Genomic DNA, 19577 nt, shown 5'->3' on the forward strand with positions numbered 1-19577 from the left:
ACGGAAACCAAGAGTCAGTCGCTTAACCAACTGAGCTACTCAGGCGCCCCTCATGGTTCTCTTTTTAATCTTGATTTCTTGAAAGTTCAGAATTAAAATATTGCATTTATGTTTATCTCTAGCCTAGGCCTCCTTGATAAAGTATTTCCCCATTTTATCATAGAGACCTTATTTATTTCACTATTTCCATTTAAAAGACTCTAAATTTTTGAATGTGGTAATTGATTATAATAAAAAATTATCCTTATTCTCTATCTCTCTTGGAAGATTTCAGTTTATAGATAAGAATACTTCTATTAACTACTCCATTGAGCTAGGCATAATTATTCCAGTCTTGCAGGGCAAGGAAATTAGTAATTGCACTAAAACAGATCCAGAAAATGATGATTGTCAATAATGATATTTAGTTGTCTTGTGGGTTGTTTTTGTTTTTGTTTTGCAGACAACAGTCTTTTTCTATCTTTTTCTAGTCATTATTACTAAACAATGGAAGGACATGGGAAATAAAAGGATAATGGACTAGGAAAATAAGGTCAATATAATAACCAGGTGTAAGAAATTCAAAAAATTAAGTAACTTTCAACCTGTGGGACTTGATGGTAGAGAACAGTGATAGGATGCAGCAAAGAGAAGACATGCCTTAAATCACAGACTAGCCACTCACTGGCTATAGGACCTTTACAAAACGATTTAATGCCTCTCATCTGTAAAATGAGGATAATTATAAGGTTTTTGTGAATAGTAAATGATACCAATGTGTACCATAATATAATAAGGACTCAGTACAAGAAAGCCATTATTATTATTAATGTCCCTGTTTCACTCTTCGGCAGCCAGTGCTCTGGTCTTCAGGGCTCCCTGGCTTCTGTGGGGACTCTGGTGCTGATCTCTTAGGTCTGGAGGAGGTTGAGGAAGGAATGTCCACGTGTGTTCTCCTTACAAGGAATGTAAGGCGAGACCAAGAAGATTATCCTTCTGAGGAGATAGAGGAACTCTCCAATAATCAGGTTCTAATCCCACAATCCGTAACAGAACATTAGAACAAAAAGGGAGGGTGACTGGGATCAGAATCAGTGCGGGGGGAACCTTACCAGAGCTGCCTCACATTGAGCAAGTAGCTGATACATGATAGAACCAGGAATTTCCTGGGGTCCTGCAAGTGGTGAAAGTCCAACTGTAAATATGATGGATGGCCTTGGGAAGTTTTGACTGTACTTGCAATGTGTGATTCAAAAACTCAAAAGAAGTCCCCCCAAACCAAAAACTATCTTATGTGAGACACTGGGATAGGTAAGAGACCAACGGCAAGCAAGAAAATGACAGTTGCTGCTTTCCTGGGGCTTACTGAAGAGTGAAGGCGGGCAATAAATAAAAATTAGACGATTATAGACAGCACTCAGTGCTATGATGTAAACCACTGGTTAGGGTAGACAGAGTGATGAACTGTGTACAGAGCCATCAGGGAAGGCCTCTGGAAAGACAGGAAGGGCCAGCCAGGGAAAAGGGGAGGGCAAATCACTTTTGGTAGAGGGAATAACAGGATGAATGGTCTCAAGGGGAGAAAGAGTTAGGGGTGTTCATGGGGTTGAAATCAGAATATAGATATTCAGTCAGAAATGAAGGTGGCATTTGATGAGGAGAGAAAGTAATAAGGTGCCTAATCCTGCAAAAACCATGATACGGAAGTCGCCATTAATACCAAGTGAAATGGAAAACCATCAGATGTTTTTAAGCTTAGGAGTGACAGGGACTAATTTATATTTCATGCCGTCACTGTTAGAGTGACTTGTTTGGAGAGGGCAGCTGGGGAAGTTAAGAGACCCAACTGGAAAGCAGATGGCAGATCCCAGAGCTGGATACTGGGGTTGCAGGAGCAGAGGTGGGAAAGTGAGCAGATTCGAGGTCTATCTGGGGAAGTGAATTGCTAGGGGAGCTGCAGAGGCACTGGGTCTTGGGAGGGAAGACTTGAGAGATACTCAGGAGGGCTTCCTAATTTCCAAAATTGAAGGCGATTATCTTTGAAAATGAAAGATAAACATATGGCCCGATTTTTAATGCACCTCCTAATGGGGATACAAGAGTAATAAAAGAGATTTCATTTCCACATGTTTGTAACATACCAAGTTCTTCAAGACGGCTTGCTAGTTTAGTTACCTTACGTGTCTTTGATATTTCCATACTCTGTTAAACCAAATATTTTATGTAGCATATGAAAAGAATGAGAATTTACCATATCAATACACTTTACAGGAATCTTAATCTTTTATTGAATGGAAACAGAAATTTACTTCCTCAGTTTGTATCCTTTTTAGCCTGCCAAGTTCTACAATATTTTCTTTAAAAAGACAAAATATACATTCTTTTGGCAAATCACACATATTTTCTCTTATCTGTGATTCTCTCACTGACTTTCTGAACTACTATGGGGATATTTTCGATTTGATGTTAATGAAAATCAGCAACTGTCACACACTTTCCTAAATTGTCTTTGGAAAAGGGCAATATGGTTATAGATACTCTTTCTCTCCAGCCCTGCCTCCCTATTGGAGGCTTCTGGTCCTACCTGGCAAGGGACCAGTTTATGCACCTTACCAGGGGTGTACAATTTTTTCTTCATCTAAGGGGTTTCTAATAACTAGTTTTCAAAATTGTCAGATGTCATGTGTTTACTTCAAGTCTTTTCTTTAGTTTTATGCTGGAACACTTGTTTCCTACACAGAAAAATCGACTGTATTCCTAAGGACTAACCAAATGTAAAATCATGCCACATTAACATGTATTTTACATCAGAACCTATGGTGATTTGATCTGGTGCTTCTAGGGGCCATCAAGTATTCCTTGTTTCCGCGACAGAAATGTTAAAAAAAAAAAAAAGAAAAAAAAAACTCTTAGAAAGCAGGCATAAGAAGCTTTTCTTCCATGATGGGGAGGGAATGCTCTTTTTGTTTTAATGCAGAGAAAGGCCTGTTGGATTTGAGCATGTAGTATAGAATTTGTTTTATGAAATGTGACATTTTATTCAGGTGAAACTAGTTGTGTAACATGAATGCGCTGCAATTTTTTAGACAATTACTTACAGAAGTACATTTGAGGGCACTGGTCATTCAAAAGTCTTTGCTTTTAGTATTTAACATCAATTTAAAAGAAATAAAAGTAATAAATCCGGGACAAAACATTTTTGTTAAGGCAAGCTCATAATAAAGTTCTACTTTTGCTCATTCTGGGTATACTTATAACTGAGGTTTTCTTCAATAGGTAAAATATTTGACTTGTGTAATTTTGATATGGTAAGTATATCTCTTGCCTTCCAAATTTTATTGTCTTGAGATACTAACAATTTCACTTACCTTTCCACAAAAATTCCAGCTTGAACAGCATGCACAATGCTTCGAAATTTTGGTTTTTCCTCAGATTTCTTTTTCATCATCCCCATTTTCCGCGTGAAGGTGGACGCCAACCAGTCCCGTACTTCTGATGGGACTGAGTCTGTCTGAATGTCACTGAGCTCATCTTCAGTATCCAGCAGTCTTCTGTAAAAATTTATACCGATATTTAAACTTTAGGAAAAAGTGAAGGAAAACTGATAACCAAACAAACATTGCAATAGGATTTAAAATACAGCAATCACTCTCTGATCATCCTTTAATATGAGGTACCTAAAAAAGAAAAATGATTGGGTTCACATTTGGGAAGCTCTGAATTTCTCAAACTGATGGTCTTCTGAAGGCAAGCAATGGTCTTGAGCATTTGCAGCTTCCCAAACGCAGTACCGTGATACCAGTCTAGAGAATATATCAACTAATGTACTATCCTAGTCATAAATAAAACTAAATTAGAGAGTTCATCAACAGATGTCTGTTATTAAGGAAGGTAACTGGAGTGGAAAGACAACAGGGGAATAGAAGCTATGGAAGTCGCCTTATACGTAACGATCCTGTGTATATAGTACAGATAGCACATGCTGCTTGCTTAAGTCCTTGGAGTCTACAAAAGTCATTCATATGTGTTATTTCATTTGAGTGGTATCTCTAAGTTTTAGGAAAATGATACATCAAGGACTCTAAAAGATACTCATTCTGAGATCAACATCACAGATTAAAACGTGAAGAAAAAAAGATGGATTATTTTGAAAGCTCATTTTAGGTGACAATGCCAGAGGAAGAGGAAGAGAAACACCTCCAGTTAAGTGCGGATGCTGTCTTGAGGGCATGCTGAGAACTGCTGGCCGAGGGTCCCTGTCCTCTCTAAGCTCCAGGTTAGACAACACTGTCAGGACTGATGGGTGGTAATACCTGCCAGTAAGGCTGGTCAGCTCCAGTGATCCAGAACTTCCCAAAGGTCTGAACTGAGAAGATGGTGTGAAAAGGCTCCCCACAAATGACAAAAACACTCTACAGAGCGACTGAGGTTTGCCTCTGGGAAGAACACAGGCCACCTGTCTGCCTCCTGACTTCCTTATTTCTGTGTCTGCACCAATTTGATAACTCAGAGCTATTTTTAGCACATTTGAGTTTTGGCTTTGGGGTTCCATGTGCTTAGGTAAAGCTCTTTGTACAGAGTGAAGCCTACGGATCATAAGCTGATGGAAAGCAGAATGACAGTGTGTGTGCTAAAGCATCCAGAACAAGTCATCTTTGAGAGGGCAGGAACCAAGGGAAGGGGAAAAAAAAATAGCCCACCCACAGCACCCAATGCTATCTCAAAGAGTCACAAAAGGTTACATGAAGACCTCTACATGCTGCTCTTTATAAACATTCATAGTGCAGTCATTTGCCACTATGCACAAATGCATTTATGAAATTACCTTATGACAAAATATATACAATTAATTCTGGAATTACAAAACTACATGTATGCATATGAAGATTAAAAAAAGTCTTACATAACTGGAAGTTAGTACTGATTAATACTTACTTTGATTCATTTTTAACTTTCTTTTGGAACTTATGTTTGAGTGGTTTTGATTTACTCTTAATACACCAACATTGTAATTCAAGGCAAAATGTTTTTTTTAGCATTTTGTCCATTTTAAATTGGATTGTTTAGCCCATGGCAGCAAGACACTACACTACGTGGTTTGAAAATTCAAGGGCTTATGCCATTTCTCTTATTTCTTATTCAGTGATAAGTAAAACCACAGAACAGAACAGGTGGCATGGGAATTCATTGTGGTGTAATCCTGTGATGTCACTGAGCTCCAAGAATTCTACTGCTGCCTCGTTTTATCAGCTACTCAAAGTAGAATGACAGACACACTGTAACGGTGGCCCATTGATTCTTTGCAAATTTGATGTGGATGACTTTACAGCTGTATGTCCTAAACTCATAAATTGCCCAAGACCGATCATCAAACATGACAAAATCAGCATATGGAAATGAGATTTCGAATGGAGATATGAGACTTAGGAGTCTGGTACTTTGGTAATTCTTAATCATGATGCATGATGTCATTCATGAAGAAGGAAAGAGCATATATAATCTTGGAGAAAGAGTAATGTGAATTCATTTGTGGATACAGACATAAAGGAAGAGTGTGTATAGAGGAAAGCATGAGATATGCTAGCCTGTAACTAAAAGAAAATTTTGAAAAGGCAACACCTACCTCTTCAATGGTTAATTTTATACGTTACACATGGCTAGGGTGTGGTGCCCGTTATTTGGTCAAACCTTAGCCTAAGTGTACATGTTGCTGTCAAGGTGTTTTTTGGAGGTGATTAACCTTTAAATCAGTAGACTGGGTAAAGTAGATTATCTTACATACTGTGAGTTGGCCTCAAGACAAAGATTCTTTCACGAGGAAGGAATTCCGCCTTCAGACTGCCTTCCGACCAACGACTGCAACATTGGCTCCTGCCAGATTTTCCAGCCAGGGTCAGCGTGTCCTGCAGATTTCCAGCCTATAGCCCCCACAATCACATGAACCAATTCCTTGCAATTAATCCATTTCAATCTCTATCTCTCTCTCATTCTTTCTAATAATATAAAGGCTAAAGAGATAGAGGTTTTCATATATATAAAAGCCATACATATATAACATATACTATATAAAGGCTAAGAAAGACTATTTCTATCATTCGTGAATACTACGTGGTAACTACTGCATGGATTAAAAACCCAATAGATGACAAAGGCACATTAATATAACTCCATTATATTAATGTTCACTTAATAGAGCACATCAGTTATACCTCTGGTTTTGAAACACAAAAATTATTTGCAAGGAACTAAAATGCCCTTTTAGCTATTATGGATCTAGGCACCAAACTGTCTTCTCGTGTATTAATAGCTCTTTTTTTTTTAAATTGCTGAATCATAACGTATTGTATGGATATACTAGTTTGTGTTTATATTCAACAATGGCCATCTTGGTTGCTTCCGATTCTCACAATTACAATAAAGCAGTTACAAATGACTGTATGCAGACTTATCTAGTTCATTTGAGTAAATACCAAAGACCACAATGGTTGGATCAAATGGTAAGAGTATGTTGAGTAAAAAAAAAAAAAAAAAGGAAAGAAAGAAAGAAAGAAAGAAAGAAAGAAAGAAAGACAGAGAGAGAGAGAGAATGTTGAGTTTTCTAAAGAAACTTCCCAACTGTCTCCCAAAGTGGCTGTACCGTTTTGCATCCTGACCGGCAATGAATGAGAGAGAGGCCAAGCCACTATCTTCTCTCTTCTGGCCTACTGCAGGAGCCTCCTACTGGTCTCCCAGTTCTTGTCCTGACGCCCTCAGTCTCTTTCTCCTGCGGCCAGAAGGCTCTTTTAAAGTATGAGTCAGACCTTGTCAAGAACTAATTCATAAGGTCCTACACAGCTCGTCACAAGTGCTACCTCTACCTTCATCTTTTCATCAGTTTCCCCTTACTCATTTTCTTCCAGCAACACTGGCCTCCTTGCTGTGCTCCACCTTGCCAGCCTTGCTTCTGCTTCAGAGTCTTTGCACTTGTTGTTTGCTTTGCTTTGACTCTCTTACCAGTTTTGAAAGGGGTCATTTTCTCACTGTATTCAGGTAAAGAGGGTTTCCCTGACCCCCCTACTCAACTGGGAAACACCTCCATCTTTTTGTTCTATTATTGCCTTCCTAGCACTTACCGCTACTTGATATAATGTTGTATGTTTACTGGATTGTTTATTCATTTCATGTTTAATCCACTAAACTATAAAGAGAGCGGAGAGTTGGTCTGTTTTTGTGCATTATTGTATCACCAGCACCTACAACAGTGCATGACACAGAGTAGAAGATGAATGTGTATCTACTGAGTGTCTAGAAAACATCCAGAGATATTTACACTAAACTATTATAAATGATTACCTTTGAGGAGTGGAGTGAGAATGGGGATGGTAGAGGAGAAATTTTGGTCTTTGGAAGTCCTATATTATTTGATCGGTAATCAGCAGCAGCAGCCTGGGAGTGACTTCACCGTTGTCAATCATCTCCTTCATTGCCTTTAGGATAATTTGCATTTGAATAACCCCTTTACAGTTTTTGAAGCAAATTATGGGGCAAAATGTATATTTGGTGTGGAAAACACATTAAACAATTTTATGGTATTTTGAATTACAGGCAAAGTACTAAGACATTCTTAAGGAAGTTATAATAAGTTGTAGCAGATTCATTAAAATAATTATTCTGGTTTGGAGAGAAGAAACTTGATAGACAAGTGAATAAAACCTAAATATAAATAAATTTTTAAAAAACCAACACACCTAATGATACATATTTCTCCCCACTCCTCTCCGTCTCCCTCTTCTCCCTTTTGTTCTCCCTCTCCTGGCCACCTGCCTTATACCTCTGCCTTCCTGCCTCTGAGCACAAGGACTCTTCAGGTTTCACTGGGCAGAAGCAAAAACTACAGTATAATGTGGAAGGGCAATCCTGGGGTTTTGTTAGAGAATTATCATAAACATAAACAGTTTTCCTATCCATCTATGTGAGACAAGTGAAAATATCTGAATATTCACCTAAGATTATGTCACATGGAAAACACATAAGACTACGTTTTGCCCTCATTTCATTTTTGAAATAAATTTGTGCATGTAGGGTTGATAAAATGGGATCTGGAATACTGTGTTTAATTTTGCTTTCAAAATCTCTAAGAGCTAAATTACTCTTCATCCTAATGTTAGATGGCAGAGTAAGCATACTGCTTTACATCATGAGTGCTCTTAAAAAAATAAAGACTTTGTGTTTAAACATCTTACAACATGAAAACATAGTCACTGGTGCATTTTTCTTAGGAATTCTAATAATGCACTCTATAGAAAATAAGTGTGTAAAATGTTATCACTGTTAACCTCTGAGAAATACTTCTTCTGTGTGATGTGACTTTCTTCCTTTCTTTCTTTCTTTCTTTCTTTCTTTCTTTCTTTTTCTTTCTTTCTTTCTTTCTTTCTCTTAAGAGTGTCAATAAAACAGAAAGTTAAGAGTACCTGAAAATGAGCTATGGATAGATGGGGGTCCGGGGAGCTGTAAAAACTGATCCTCCGTCCAATCACTGCTCAACTGATCCTTGAAGCTATTTATACCCCAAATTTTCTCTTGAAATCAGATGACACAACTCCCAAAGGGCTTATATTTTGAACTAGAAGATTTTCAAGGGGAAGGGAATAAAGGAGGCGGCCACGGAAAGAGAGGTCATGAGATTTTGACTTTTACAATTATATCAGTGAAAATATTTCTGTCCACAGTGGACTCTTGGAAAACGGTTATATCAGTGTACCCACACAGCTATTTCCAGGCAATCGGTGCCCACATTTACACCTACTGAGCATTAAGATTCAAGTGCTGGATGTAATTAGAAACTGGCTTCCTAGGGTTGAAATTTTCTTTTTCTTGATTTACTCTTCTTGTAAAGGATACATTTCAATAAGCCACCAAGTCATTCAGTTCTACCCTTAACATTTGCTGGTCCCAGGGCAGGAGCACATTTCTCCCAAATACCAAATAAGTAAATATTTTAGAGTTAAATATCAAATGATAAATGTGTTCTATCCCCCTACCTTTTAATAAGTTTCACAAAAGCCTGGCAAGTTGAGTTTGACTTGAGAATTCTCAACTCCTTACATGACAAGGCTGGGCCAGCTGGCGGCCGCTGTCCTTCTGCACCTACCTAACCTCCGGCTCAGGCCTCACTGCATAAGCAGGTGGATACTGCAGCCTCCCTCCTCACTCTCATCAACTTGCCCAGCTTTGAAAGTAGCTGTTTGTTGGCCACTCTTGTAGGGGTGGAGAGGTACACATACCACAGACCTAAGTGGTCTGGCCATCTCAGGAGGAAAGACCTATGAAAGAAGCCCCTTAAAACTTAGGAGACAGGCTAGGGGTCCTTTGGGCAGAGAATTCTGGGGTCTCAGTGTCCAGAATATGAGAGAGGAGCACAATGGGCAGGGGAGGGGGTGCTATAGTCCATGGACCCAAAAAGAGAGAAGAGGGGCATGAGTTTCAAGCACTTCTTGGCTTGAAGATTTATCACCCCATGGGGAGGGGCACTCCAAAAATGAGCTATTGGTGAGCACTCTGAAATGAGGGGCAGTGTCGAGGGAGGCAGTTATATTGGCCCTGGGCTCAGGATGGTATTGAACTAATACGGTAAATATGTTCCAAGTGAGCCCTCCAGGGATGGCTGGGAGAATTAACAGAAGTTGATCATTTTGCAGTATGGATATTTTGGGGGTAAGTAGCTCCCACATAGATTAATCCATTAGTGTTATTTCTTTGATGAGCACATACCTGTGCTCTGAGCTGACTGTAGCCTCCCATCAAAAAACAAAAACAAATAACAAACCAAAACCCTAAGAGTAATACTAAAGCTTTACTCAGAGATGCTAATGCTGCTTGACTCTATTAGTTTCAATGAATCAGTCCAGGAGCCACGCTCTAATCCTCACAATTCCACTATGAGGAGAATACGATGATTATCAGTACCCTTATTCTACTGATGAATAAGCTGAGGCACAGACACCTTCAGTGATTTGCTCCAAGCCACACAACCAGTAGTGGCCATGCCACTTTTGAGCTCAAGTCTGATCTCAGAGTTTGAGTTTTTATTTATTTTGTTTAATAATAAATTTATTTTTATTGGTATTCAATTTGCCAACATACAGAATAACACCCGGTGCTCATCCCGTCAAGTGCCCCCCTCAGTGCCCGTCACCCATTCACCCCCACCCCCCGCCCTCCTCCCCTTCCACCACCCCTAGTTCGTTTCCCAGGGTTAGGAGTCTTCATGTTCTGTCTCCCTTTCTGATATTTCCCACACATTTCTTCTCCCTTCCCTTCTATTCCCTTTCACTATTATTTATATTCTCCAAATGAATGAGAACATATGTTTGTCCTTCTCTGATTGACTCATTTCACTCAGCATAATACCCTCCCGTTCCATCCACGTTGAAGCAAATGGTGGGTATTTGTCGTTTCTAATGGCTGAGGAATATTCCATTGTATACATAAACCACATCTTCTTTATCCATTCATCTTTCGATGGAGTTTGAGTTTTTAACTGCTCAGCTCTCCTTTACCTCAAACGTATGTTTTCTTATTAGTACCCAGACTACCTTCACTTTCAGGCAATATTGATGTGAATAATCATTATTATCTAACCCATTTCTAGCTTGAAATTTAGGACCAAAAATAATTGAGCTTGGGGCACCTGGGTGGCTCAGTGGTTGAGCATCTGCCTTTGGCTCAGGGCGTGATCCCAGGGTCCTGGGATCGAGTCCCACATCAGCCTGCTTCTCCTTCTCCCTCTGCCTGTGTCTCTCATGAATAAATAAAATATTTTAAAAAAATAATTGATCTTAAAAAAAATTAAGGGAATTTGGCCTACCAGGGAATATTTTGGTCAGAGGATGTTCAAAATTATTTTCCAAGACTGGTACGTTGAATCATTCTCTCATAGAGAGATCTATCTGGATGGTCGTAGAATTTCAGGGTACTTTGAAGTACAATAAATTAAATGTCAGGATGAGAAAAGGTGATACATTCAAAATGCCATACTGAGTTGCCAGTAACCTGCTTCCTGAGTGTGAGATACTCTTGAATTAATTCTTCCAGTCTACACCTGAGCACACTTATTTATTATTTATTCCTTGTCTTGTTCCAAAAAGGATTTAAGATGGCAGGCTCACAAACTTGTTTCAACAGTTTTATTGTTGTTGTTGTCAGTTTTCTTTCCTTTTTCTGTCTATGTGATGATAACTTTGTTCTTTTGGTTTTATTAGCTTTTTTTTGAACTGTGAAAAAATGACCATTACATTACTATTAAGACTGCACACTTGTGGGGTGCAGGTGTGGGGAGACATGTTAGTTATGCTGACCTTAGCTTAATCCTCAAGAGGCAAATCTTGGCTAAAACAAGACCAGCTAAGGAGAATGTTAAAGTCAGATGGAGCTTTCTTCATGTTAAGGCCTAAGGAGGGCTCTATGCCCCCTCTGTACTCACCCAAGGAAGCATAGGCCTAGCCAGAGGAGGTTCCGTCCCCAAGTATAGGCAGAAAGGGCCAAGGGAATGTTGCAGGAGGAGTCTGAGAAGGAGTCAAGTTGCTTGGACAGTTGGGATTCAGACTGTATTTTTGGAGTCAGCTGGGAGATTGAAATGGAGGGAATGGGTGAAGCAGCAAACTGCCCTAGGGCCTGGCTGATGACTCTTGGCTTCCCACCAGAAAGTGCTCTTTTAGCTCAAAAATATCTTTGAATACATGCCATTAGGCGCAAAGCTTCACATTCCATTAATTACCGAATTTTCTGATTAATAAGCATCCTCCGTGGTTAGGAGAACTGCCTCTGGAGTCAAACTCCTGACTTCACCACATATTTGCTGTGTGGTCTTGGGAAATGTGCTTCATCCTACCTGAGTCTCAGTTTCTTTGTCAGTTAAAGAGAAGTGATAATAATAGTATCCCTAATGGTGGGGTAGTGAAGATGGAATTGTCTAAGGAAGCACTTAGAAAAGTGTCTGTCACAAAGAAAGTCCTCAAAGAACCCCAGTTATTTACACATCTGCGTGAGTTCGTCTACACAGATCTTCACTTCTGACATGAAGGAAAAGGAGGGTATCCTCTCATGGGGATGGAGGTGTTTGAGACATTTTATAGTAAGAAGTCGGTCAAAGTGAGTTTGGAGAGCCAAAGAACAATGTAAAGCTTCCAAGGATCATAACGAGGCAGTGGGAGGAATCTCCAAGAATAACTTTTACCCACTTTAAAATTTTACCTAGGAAAATAGACAAATTTGTAGAGACAAAAAATAGGACAGAGGTTTCCAGGGGCTGAGAGGAGGAAGAGCATGGGAATTATTGTTTAATGGGTACAGAGTTATTTTTGGATGATGAAAAAGTTCTGGAAATAGAGAGTAGAGATAGTAGTGCAACACTGTACTTAGTCCCACTGAACTATACCCTTTAAAATAGCTAAAATGGTAGCTTTCATGTTATGTACATATTATCACAACATAATATCTACCTAATATTGGTCTTCCTGCTCCATTTTTCAGGGAATAGATATGTTACCTCTTCTAATTGGAGAAGTAAGAGAAGGGGATTCTGTTCTTCATCCAATTGTGCATCCTTCCAAGGCCTACTAAGAGTGCTAGGGTGAAGGAAAAGGGTGGCCTGCAGGCCAGAAATGAAGCCTAAGGGCCTACAGTTTCTCAGATCTGGGAGACGTGACCACATCACAAATCAAAGGAGGGGCCTTCCCCTTTTGCCCAAGACTCACTGCTATGAGGCACAGCTAATCTCCAATTCAGCACCTCTTACTTTTTGCTCCTGTTCAATGATGGAATTTCCTGGTCGAAGGAGGCATTTCAGCACAAGATCATCTCATAATAATCCTTGGGCTACACTCTTAATAAGACCTTAAAATTCTAACCATTACATTTCTAACATTCTATCTCTCTTTTCTGTAGCCTCATTTTGACATTCTCTAATGCAGGGGTTCTCAAAATGTGGTTCCTAGACCAGCAGAATCAGCAGTACCTGGGAACTTTAAGGCTCCATTCCAGACCTATTAAATTAGAAATTTTGGGGGGTGGAGACCAGCACTCCGCTTTAACAAGTCCTCCAGGTGACTCTCATGAATCCTAAAGTTTGAGAACTGCTCTCATCCATTCACGGCTTGCCAATTCATGGATTCTCCGCCAAGAAAACAAGATTCGACTGTGCATTACACGAACTTAGCAATGAAGAGTGTTGGTGAACTACTGAGAAGGTACCAGCAGGACAATCTCCATGAAGGTATCTTAATTAATGAAGATTTTATATTGATGTTACAAATGAGAATTATCTGTATGTTACTTAATTGCAAAATAGAAAAGTCAGTTTCTCATCGGAGCAGGGGCGGAATCTACTTAGAGGAGTTGAGATATATCTGGAAGACAGGAGTATGAGGGAAGACAATGACTATATTTCTTTCTAAACCTATGAGGCCAAAATATGACCAGAATGATAAGAGGGAGTTAACAAGAGCCAAACAGAATAGCAAAATAATTATCATTGTATATAGAGTGCCCTGCATAAATACTTGTTGAATAAAGGCATAGATGTATAAAAAGAGAAGCAGAGAATCTCTAGTCTTAGTGGTGGTTAAACAGTCATTTTTTGTATATTTCGATGCATGTTATTTATGTTAACATTTTTAGCCAGGCCCTGCTTCATGTGTGAAAATATGCTATCCCAAAATATTTTTAAAAATATTTGCTCTAATCCTGTGGCTCTTTGTCCATATAGTCAGCCATGATTTCATTCACTGATTCAAGTTATATGTGAAACACAATTACCGAAAGGGAGAAAACTCCTGTTCCTGGACTCGACTTTTCAAAGTCTAGATCCCGTGAAAGGAGGAAAGGCCCAGGAAAAGACAACAGAAGAATACATGAGTCAGAGCAGAGTTTTCAGTCCTTTGTGCACACATGCCCTCAGTTTAACAAGAGGAGTCAGAAAGGAAGACAGAAGGGATCTTGAGAAGAGACCCTGAATCCTGCCTGACCTTCTCCAAACTAAGAAAAATCTTAAAGAGAGTGACAATACACCCCAAATAAATTCCCAGGATCCTGGAACAGAAGAGAGCTGGATGCTCCACCCTACCTTCAGCCCCTATTTCCAAGTGGAACAGAAGGACAGCAAGCTCCCGGTGCAGAGCTGTGTCTAGACAGACAGCATCAAAGACGATAGTGACTCAGACTAACGGAGACTGAATTGAGAGAAAAGTGGGGGACAGTAGACAGAGGCAAAATATACTTTGGAGGTAGGCTTGTTGATAAAATATGGCAAAGAATGAGGAAAAACCTTGCATTTAATGAGAAAAGTCTTAAGTATCTGACTTTCCAGTACTCGATACTTGCCCAAGGACCATCTATTATTGTTTAGCTGTATCATGGAATCAATAGGTTTTGTGGGCTACCTTGGAAACTGAATCAACCTTTTTATTTTACAGGAAAATAGGATGTGAATTCTAAGTAGCTAACTTAGAAATCAGCCTTTTGTGTTAGGACTTCTTATTTGGGTAAATTGACTCCCTGGATAGATTAGAGATTAAGAATTTGAGCTCTGAAACAGGCGACCTGTGCGGTTGTTAGGATGCTCTCAACTGCATGTGACATCAACCCTAATCTCAAGTGGCTTAACTAATACAGAGATTTAGTGTTTTCCTTAAAAAGAAAACTAGGGGTAGGTTGGCTCCAGGAAGGGCTTTTTTAAAATCAGAAGGTCGATAACATCAAGGACTCAGATTTCCTCCATCTTTCTATAACACCACCTTTAATGTTAGATTTAGTGTTACGCTTATAGCGAGATTGTTGTATCCGTTTCCCGCATCATACCCAGATACAAGACTTGGATGCATAGCTTTTCCAGACCCCCATTTTATGGAGAAGAAAGCTTTTGTGCAACACTCCCATCAATCTTCCTTTTATGTTCCAGAACATAAAATTCTGATGCCAGAATTGCATCATGCATCCATATATAAACTCATTGATCAGGGAATTGGAGTCTAATTACTGATTTAAATCAATTAGGATTTCACTCATTGTGATCCTGGGCCTGGGATTCGTCTTCCCTGAATCACTTGTCGTTGCAGAGGAGAGTGAATAATTGAGAAAAAAAATGGGTTCTGTTGGCAAGGAAGAAGAGAATAGTTAATGTTGGATTTAAGTTTGAATTTATCTTTGACACTTAATAATTATATGATCCTGAGCAAGTCCATTTAGTTTCTTTATGCCTCAAGTTTCTTAACTTTATAGTGGAAATAATATAAATATCTAATTCCTAAGTTCTCTTGAAAATTATATACAATCACATATACAACATGCATAATATGTTGCTTTGGGTATAATTAATCGTCAGATAATGTTAATTGTTCTTAATATCATTATTGGAAAAGAATATTTAAATTGATACATTTTTCCTTTCTTAAAGATTTTATTTATTTATTTGAGAGAGAGAGAGTGTGCACAAGTGGGGGTGGGGAGGAGGCAAAGGGAGAAGAGATGCAGACCCCTAAGGGGTCTAAGGGACTAAGCAGGGAGCCTGATGTGGGGCTCTATCCCAGGACCCTGAGATCATGACCTGAGCTAAAAGCAGATGCTTCACCCACTGAGCCACTCAGGTGCCCCTAAATTTATATCTTTTGCAAATCTAGTAAATAATCATTTATATTTTACTGACCTCAAATTTCACGAACAGTAAGATCTTATATAATCCATGAAGCTTTTTCTTGTTAGTCATCTCTCAAAAGATCTGGTCAGATTTTTTTTTTTTCCCTTTTTCACTAGTGAGGCTGTTTTTGAAAGTTTGTAGAAAGTAACATACCACAGATGGACAGAAAATATGAAAATCAACCGAAATGTACTGCCACTTTTTCTAAGCCTGGTTTTCACACTCCATCCACAGGGTGAGAACAGCCTACAAACACAGCACTCCAAACAACCACCCCTCCCTTCAACTCACACCATAAAAATGGGAGTCCATAAAAAATCATAATTTGCTTTTTAGTGGTTCACTGAGCTCCAATAGTGTCTTAGCACCTACCCTTCAAATTGATTTCCCTCAGGGACTCCTCCAAATAAAAGCAATCTAAAATATACAAGAGCCCATATCTATAAATGCCTCCTCACTAAGAAAATGATAAGCAGCTCCCTCTGTCACCCTGCTGGTGACCAGGGTAGGTTAGACATGAGCAGGTCTCTACAAAGGACTTTGCAACTATGGATAAAGCCACAGAAATCCAGAAAGGGGCTGGAGACTTCATCTTCCATGTAAAAAATAACCAATGACTAGGGAAAAAAGAAAAAAACTCTTGCCCAGAGGCTTATCCTTAGTAGGAGAGAAGCCTGGATAGGATTTGTTCAACGTCCCACACAAATCCTGATCCAGGCCCCCTGCATGTGGTACTGACCTAGACATTTTAATTTTTACTCCAGAGAGGACAAAGTTGTTGTTGTTTGGCAAAGTGCTCTCCTCCAGTCTCAATTGCGTGGCATGTGATTTAAATAAAATTGATCTCTTACCTGCCTCGGGAGATACCTGACCACTGCACTTACATACCCAACTCCCCTGGTCATATTGTTTGAGGGATACACATGTGTTACCTGACCAGAATCAACGAAACATAAAGGTTATGTTTGCTGGAGCCTCTGAAAAAGAAACCCTTTCTCATTCCTGCTGGATTTGAAGATGTGAGGCTATAAAGCTTGAAAATAACCATCGCCATCCTGCTACCACTCAAAGGATCAAAAGGAGGCTATTTCAGAGCCAGTGAAACACAGAGGTGAGTCCCTTGACATCATTTTTGCCTGGAGTCACCTATGCTTAGACTCCGCACTAGCCATCAATGTTTTGGCAGTGAGAGTTTCTGGAAGGTGGTTTGGTTGCGCTTCCTGTCACTTATAATTAAAATATTTGTAAAAGGTGTTCATTAGTCCTGCCCTTCTTTTCCCCTTTGCCCATGCTGGCTCTAGGTGTCCACGGAGTACACATGGGTCGGTGTCATCATGATGTGCAGCTTGTAGTGATTAATCACAAAGAGTTTGCTCTCCATTGTCACACTGAGCCCATAGTTTTATAGCCCACGGTCTATATTTTGGCCATAATTATTGTCACGCTCTGGCCAATGCTGAACAACTGAGTTTAAAATAAATCGTAACTAACCTTTCTGATTTCACAGTGCTACTTAAGTCTTGCCTATTTGAAAGGCCTTGCCTGTGCACTGGTTAGCTCCATCCTTATATTTTCCACTTATGCTTGGCTGTTGGTCTCTTTTCCTAGGTAACTTCCTCAGGGTAACTTCTCACCTAAACTACCTATAAATATTATTTCTCTTTAACCCAAATATCTTTTTCACTCTTTGTGTCCAGGCTACGGGAAGCCTTCCATTCTATAAAAACTATGAAACAAATAAACAGACAAACACAATCAAGTAAAGGTCCCTACTAATAGACTGTTCTGTTTTTGCTTTTTCCTATGCTTGCAAATTCTTGAAAAGTAATCTAATTTCTTCTTGTCCTGTTCCATATTAATTCTTCATACTGCCCTAATCTTTCCTGAAACTCCTCTCGGAGGCATCAGGGATATCCTACCTGCAGCCAGTACTTTTCCTTGTGGCATTTGATTTACCCTTTTCAGTAACCCTACTCTCCACTGGCTTTTCATGCTTCGGATCTGCAGATCTGCCTCCTGCATCTGTATCTATTCTTCCTACGTCTCCTGTCCAGTAGCTGCATGCCTAACTTTCAATGCTTGTCTTTCCCGTATCTTCCCTTGACATATCTACCTTCCCACTCCACCCTCTATTCTACATTGCATCCTGTCCCCTGACTTCAGTTACTAGGGTTGCATGGAGACCCTGCTTGAGATGGAACTCCACGAGGTTTTGAAACCTTAATGTTTAGAAGAAAAATGCACATTTGAAAAGTCAAAAAATAATTTGGGTTTTTTTTTCTTAGAGGTTTTATTTTATTTTCAGAGAAAGGCTGCTTTTTTGTTCTATGAAAATTTTTTGAATAGGTCCACCAGCTACATAAAATTAAAGCGAATGCCCTACTCTGCCATACAGAAAATTGAGACAATGTGACTGCAAGAGGCTAATTATCTCTGAACAGTAATGTACACAGTTGTCCTCTTTGGAAGCACAGCTGCATCAGTAAGGATTCAGTGTCCTTTAGGAAAAAAGTGACTTTTTTTTTTCTAAATAGAGATTTAGACTGCATAATCTTTGAACATAGTTGTTGTTGAGATGAGATGAATGTGCAACCTGACGTTAATTTTGAGAGCCCCTTCCTTTCTCCTGGCCTTGGAGCTTGAGGTCCTGAAGTCAGGATAGGAAATATGTTGAAAAGCACTCCCATAGGTGATGATAAGCTGACTTCTGGAAGATGGGCTTAGACTTTAGAGGATGCAGATGAATACCTGGTAGAGGACCTCTGTGGAAGGGGTTGTTTGTGGGCTCTGAGAGCATCCATCAGGACGGTCCTACAGCAGTTACAGCTCTAGCATCAGTTTGGGGAACTGGAGGAAGATGTTGAGCTCATGCTTGGGAGTAGGGCCCACCTATGGACTGCTGGATTTCAGGGGAAAATAGGTGATCTGCAGAGGAACAGTTCAGCAGTTTGAAGCCAGAGAACTGCCAGCAGAGGAAAGTGACAGCGGGGAAGATGGGTAAAGCAAGGTAAACACTCACTGGGCATTCTCAAAAGCTTTAGGATGGGGAACATGTTGAAATAGCAAAGGAGTTTCAATTATTGAAATAAAATTAAAGCATAAAAATATCTGAGACTCCTGTGTTACAATCCCCAATTTCACATCTCTGACACTATAATTCTGAACTCTAATACTCAGATATCTGGCATGTTCCAGACATTTTTAAAAAATTACTTTTGTTAGAAGCCATCTATTTAAGAATAACCATGAGGAGCTTTGCCAGAGAACAAAACCCATGAACTTTAAGGAATACCTTCAAGTCCGATTCTATCTAGTTTGGAATCTTGACTCCATACAATTCTTACTGCCTCTTATTCTCTCTGATTATGACCGAGTGCAGCTCTTTAGTGTTTCCTCCTGTAAAATGTCAGGATGCTTGGGTTTCTCTTTTTAACTCATACCTTCTCTGTTTCTTGCTTGCAGCACTTGTTCCTGTGCCTAGGTTTGTCTTCACAGCTCTTGACCCAGTTCTAGACACCAGCTATGTGCACAGTTGTACTCCTAACTCTACTGACCTGGGTCGTGTATTTACTTCAGATGCTCAATAACAATTTGCTTCATGAGTGAATATTTGTTGGTAAATTCCTGTACTCGATGATTTCAAGGGGGATAGGTTTTCAGGTGCCCCAAACTTCACTCTATTTCTACCAGCATAACTTCCAAAAGTCCTGATTGACATCAACCTGTTCTTGCTCAAATCAATCTCTCATGAAGTCAACTGAAAATGTTTCTATCAAGACATGTTTCCTTTCGAGATTCCTTTCTATCAGTTGGGCTTTGCTTTCATTTCCAGGTAACTATAGCCCAGTTTTTCTTTTCAGGATCAAAAACCACACTCAGGAAATTATTTGTTTCACTAGGAAACAAAAACTATGTATCTTAATAGGAT

General features: G+C 39.5%; 1 protein-coding gene across 5 annotated transcripts in view; it reads right to left on the reverse strand.

Annotated features, from left to right (window-relative positions):
• PDE1A (phosphodiesterase 1A) overlaps window positions 1–19577 on the reverse strand; it is a 320756-nt gene that overhangs the window by 71885 nt on the left and 229294 nt on the right. For all 5 annotated transcript variants that reach the window (XM_041773637.1, XM_041773635.1, XM_041773636.1 and 2 more), the window contains one exon: window positions 3348–3530. In XM_041773637.1, coding sequence (XP_041629571.1) covers window positions 3348–3530 — 183 coding nt within the window. The remainder of the gene's footprint in view (window positions 1–3347; window positions 3531–19577) is intronic.

This window comes from Vulpes lagopus, chromosome 11, assembly GCF_018345385.1.
Source record: "Vulpes lagopus strain Blue_001 chromosome 11, ASM1834538v1, whole genome shotgun sequence".
Lineage (NCBI taxonomy): Eukaryota > Metazoa > Chordata > Mammalia > Carnivora > Canidae > Vulpes > Vulpes lagopus.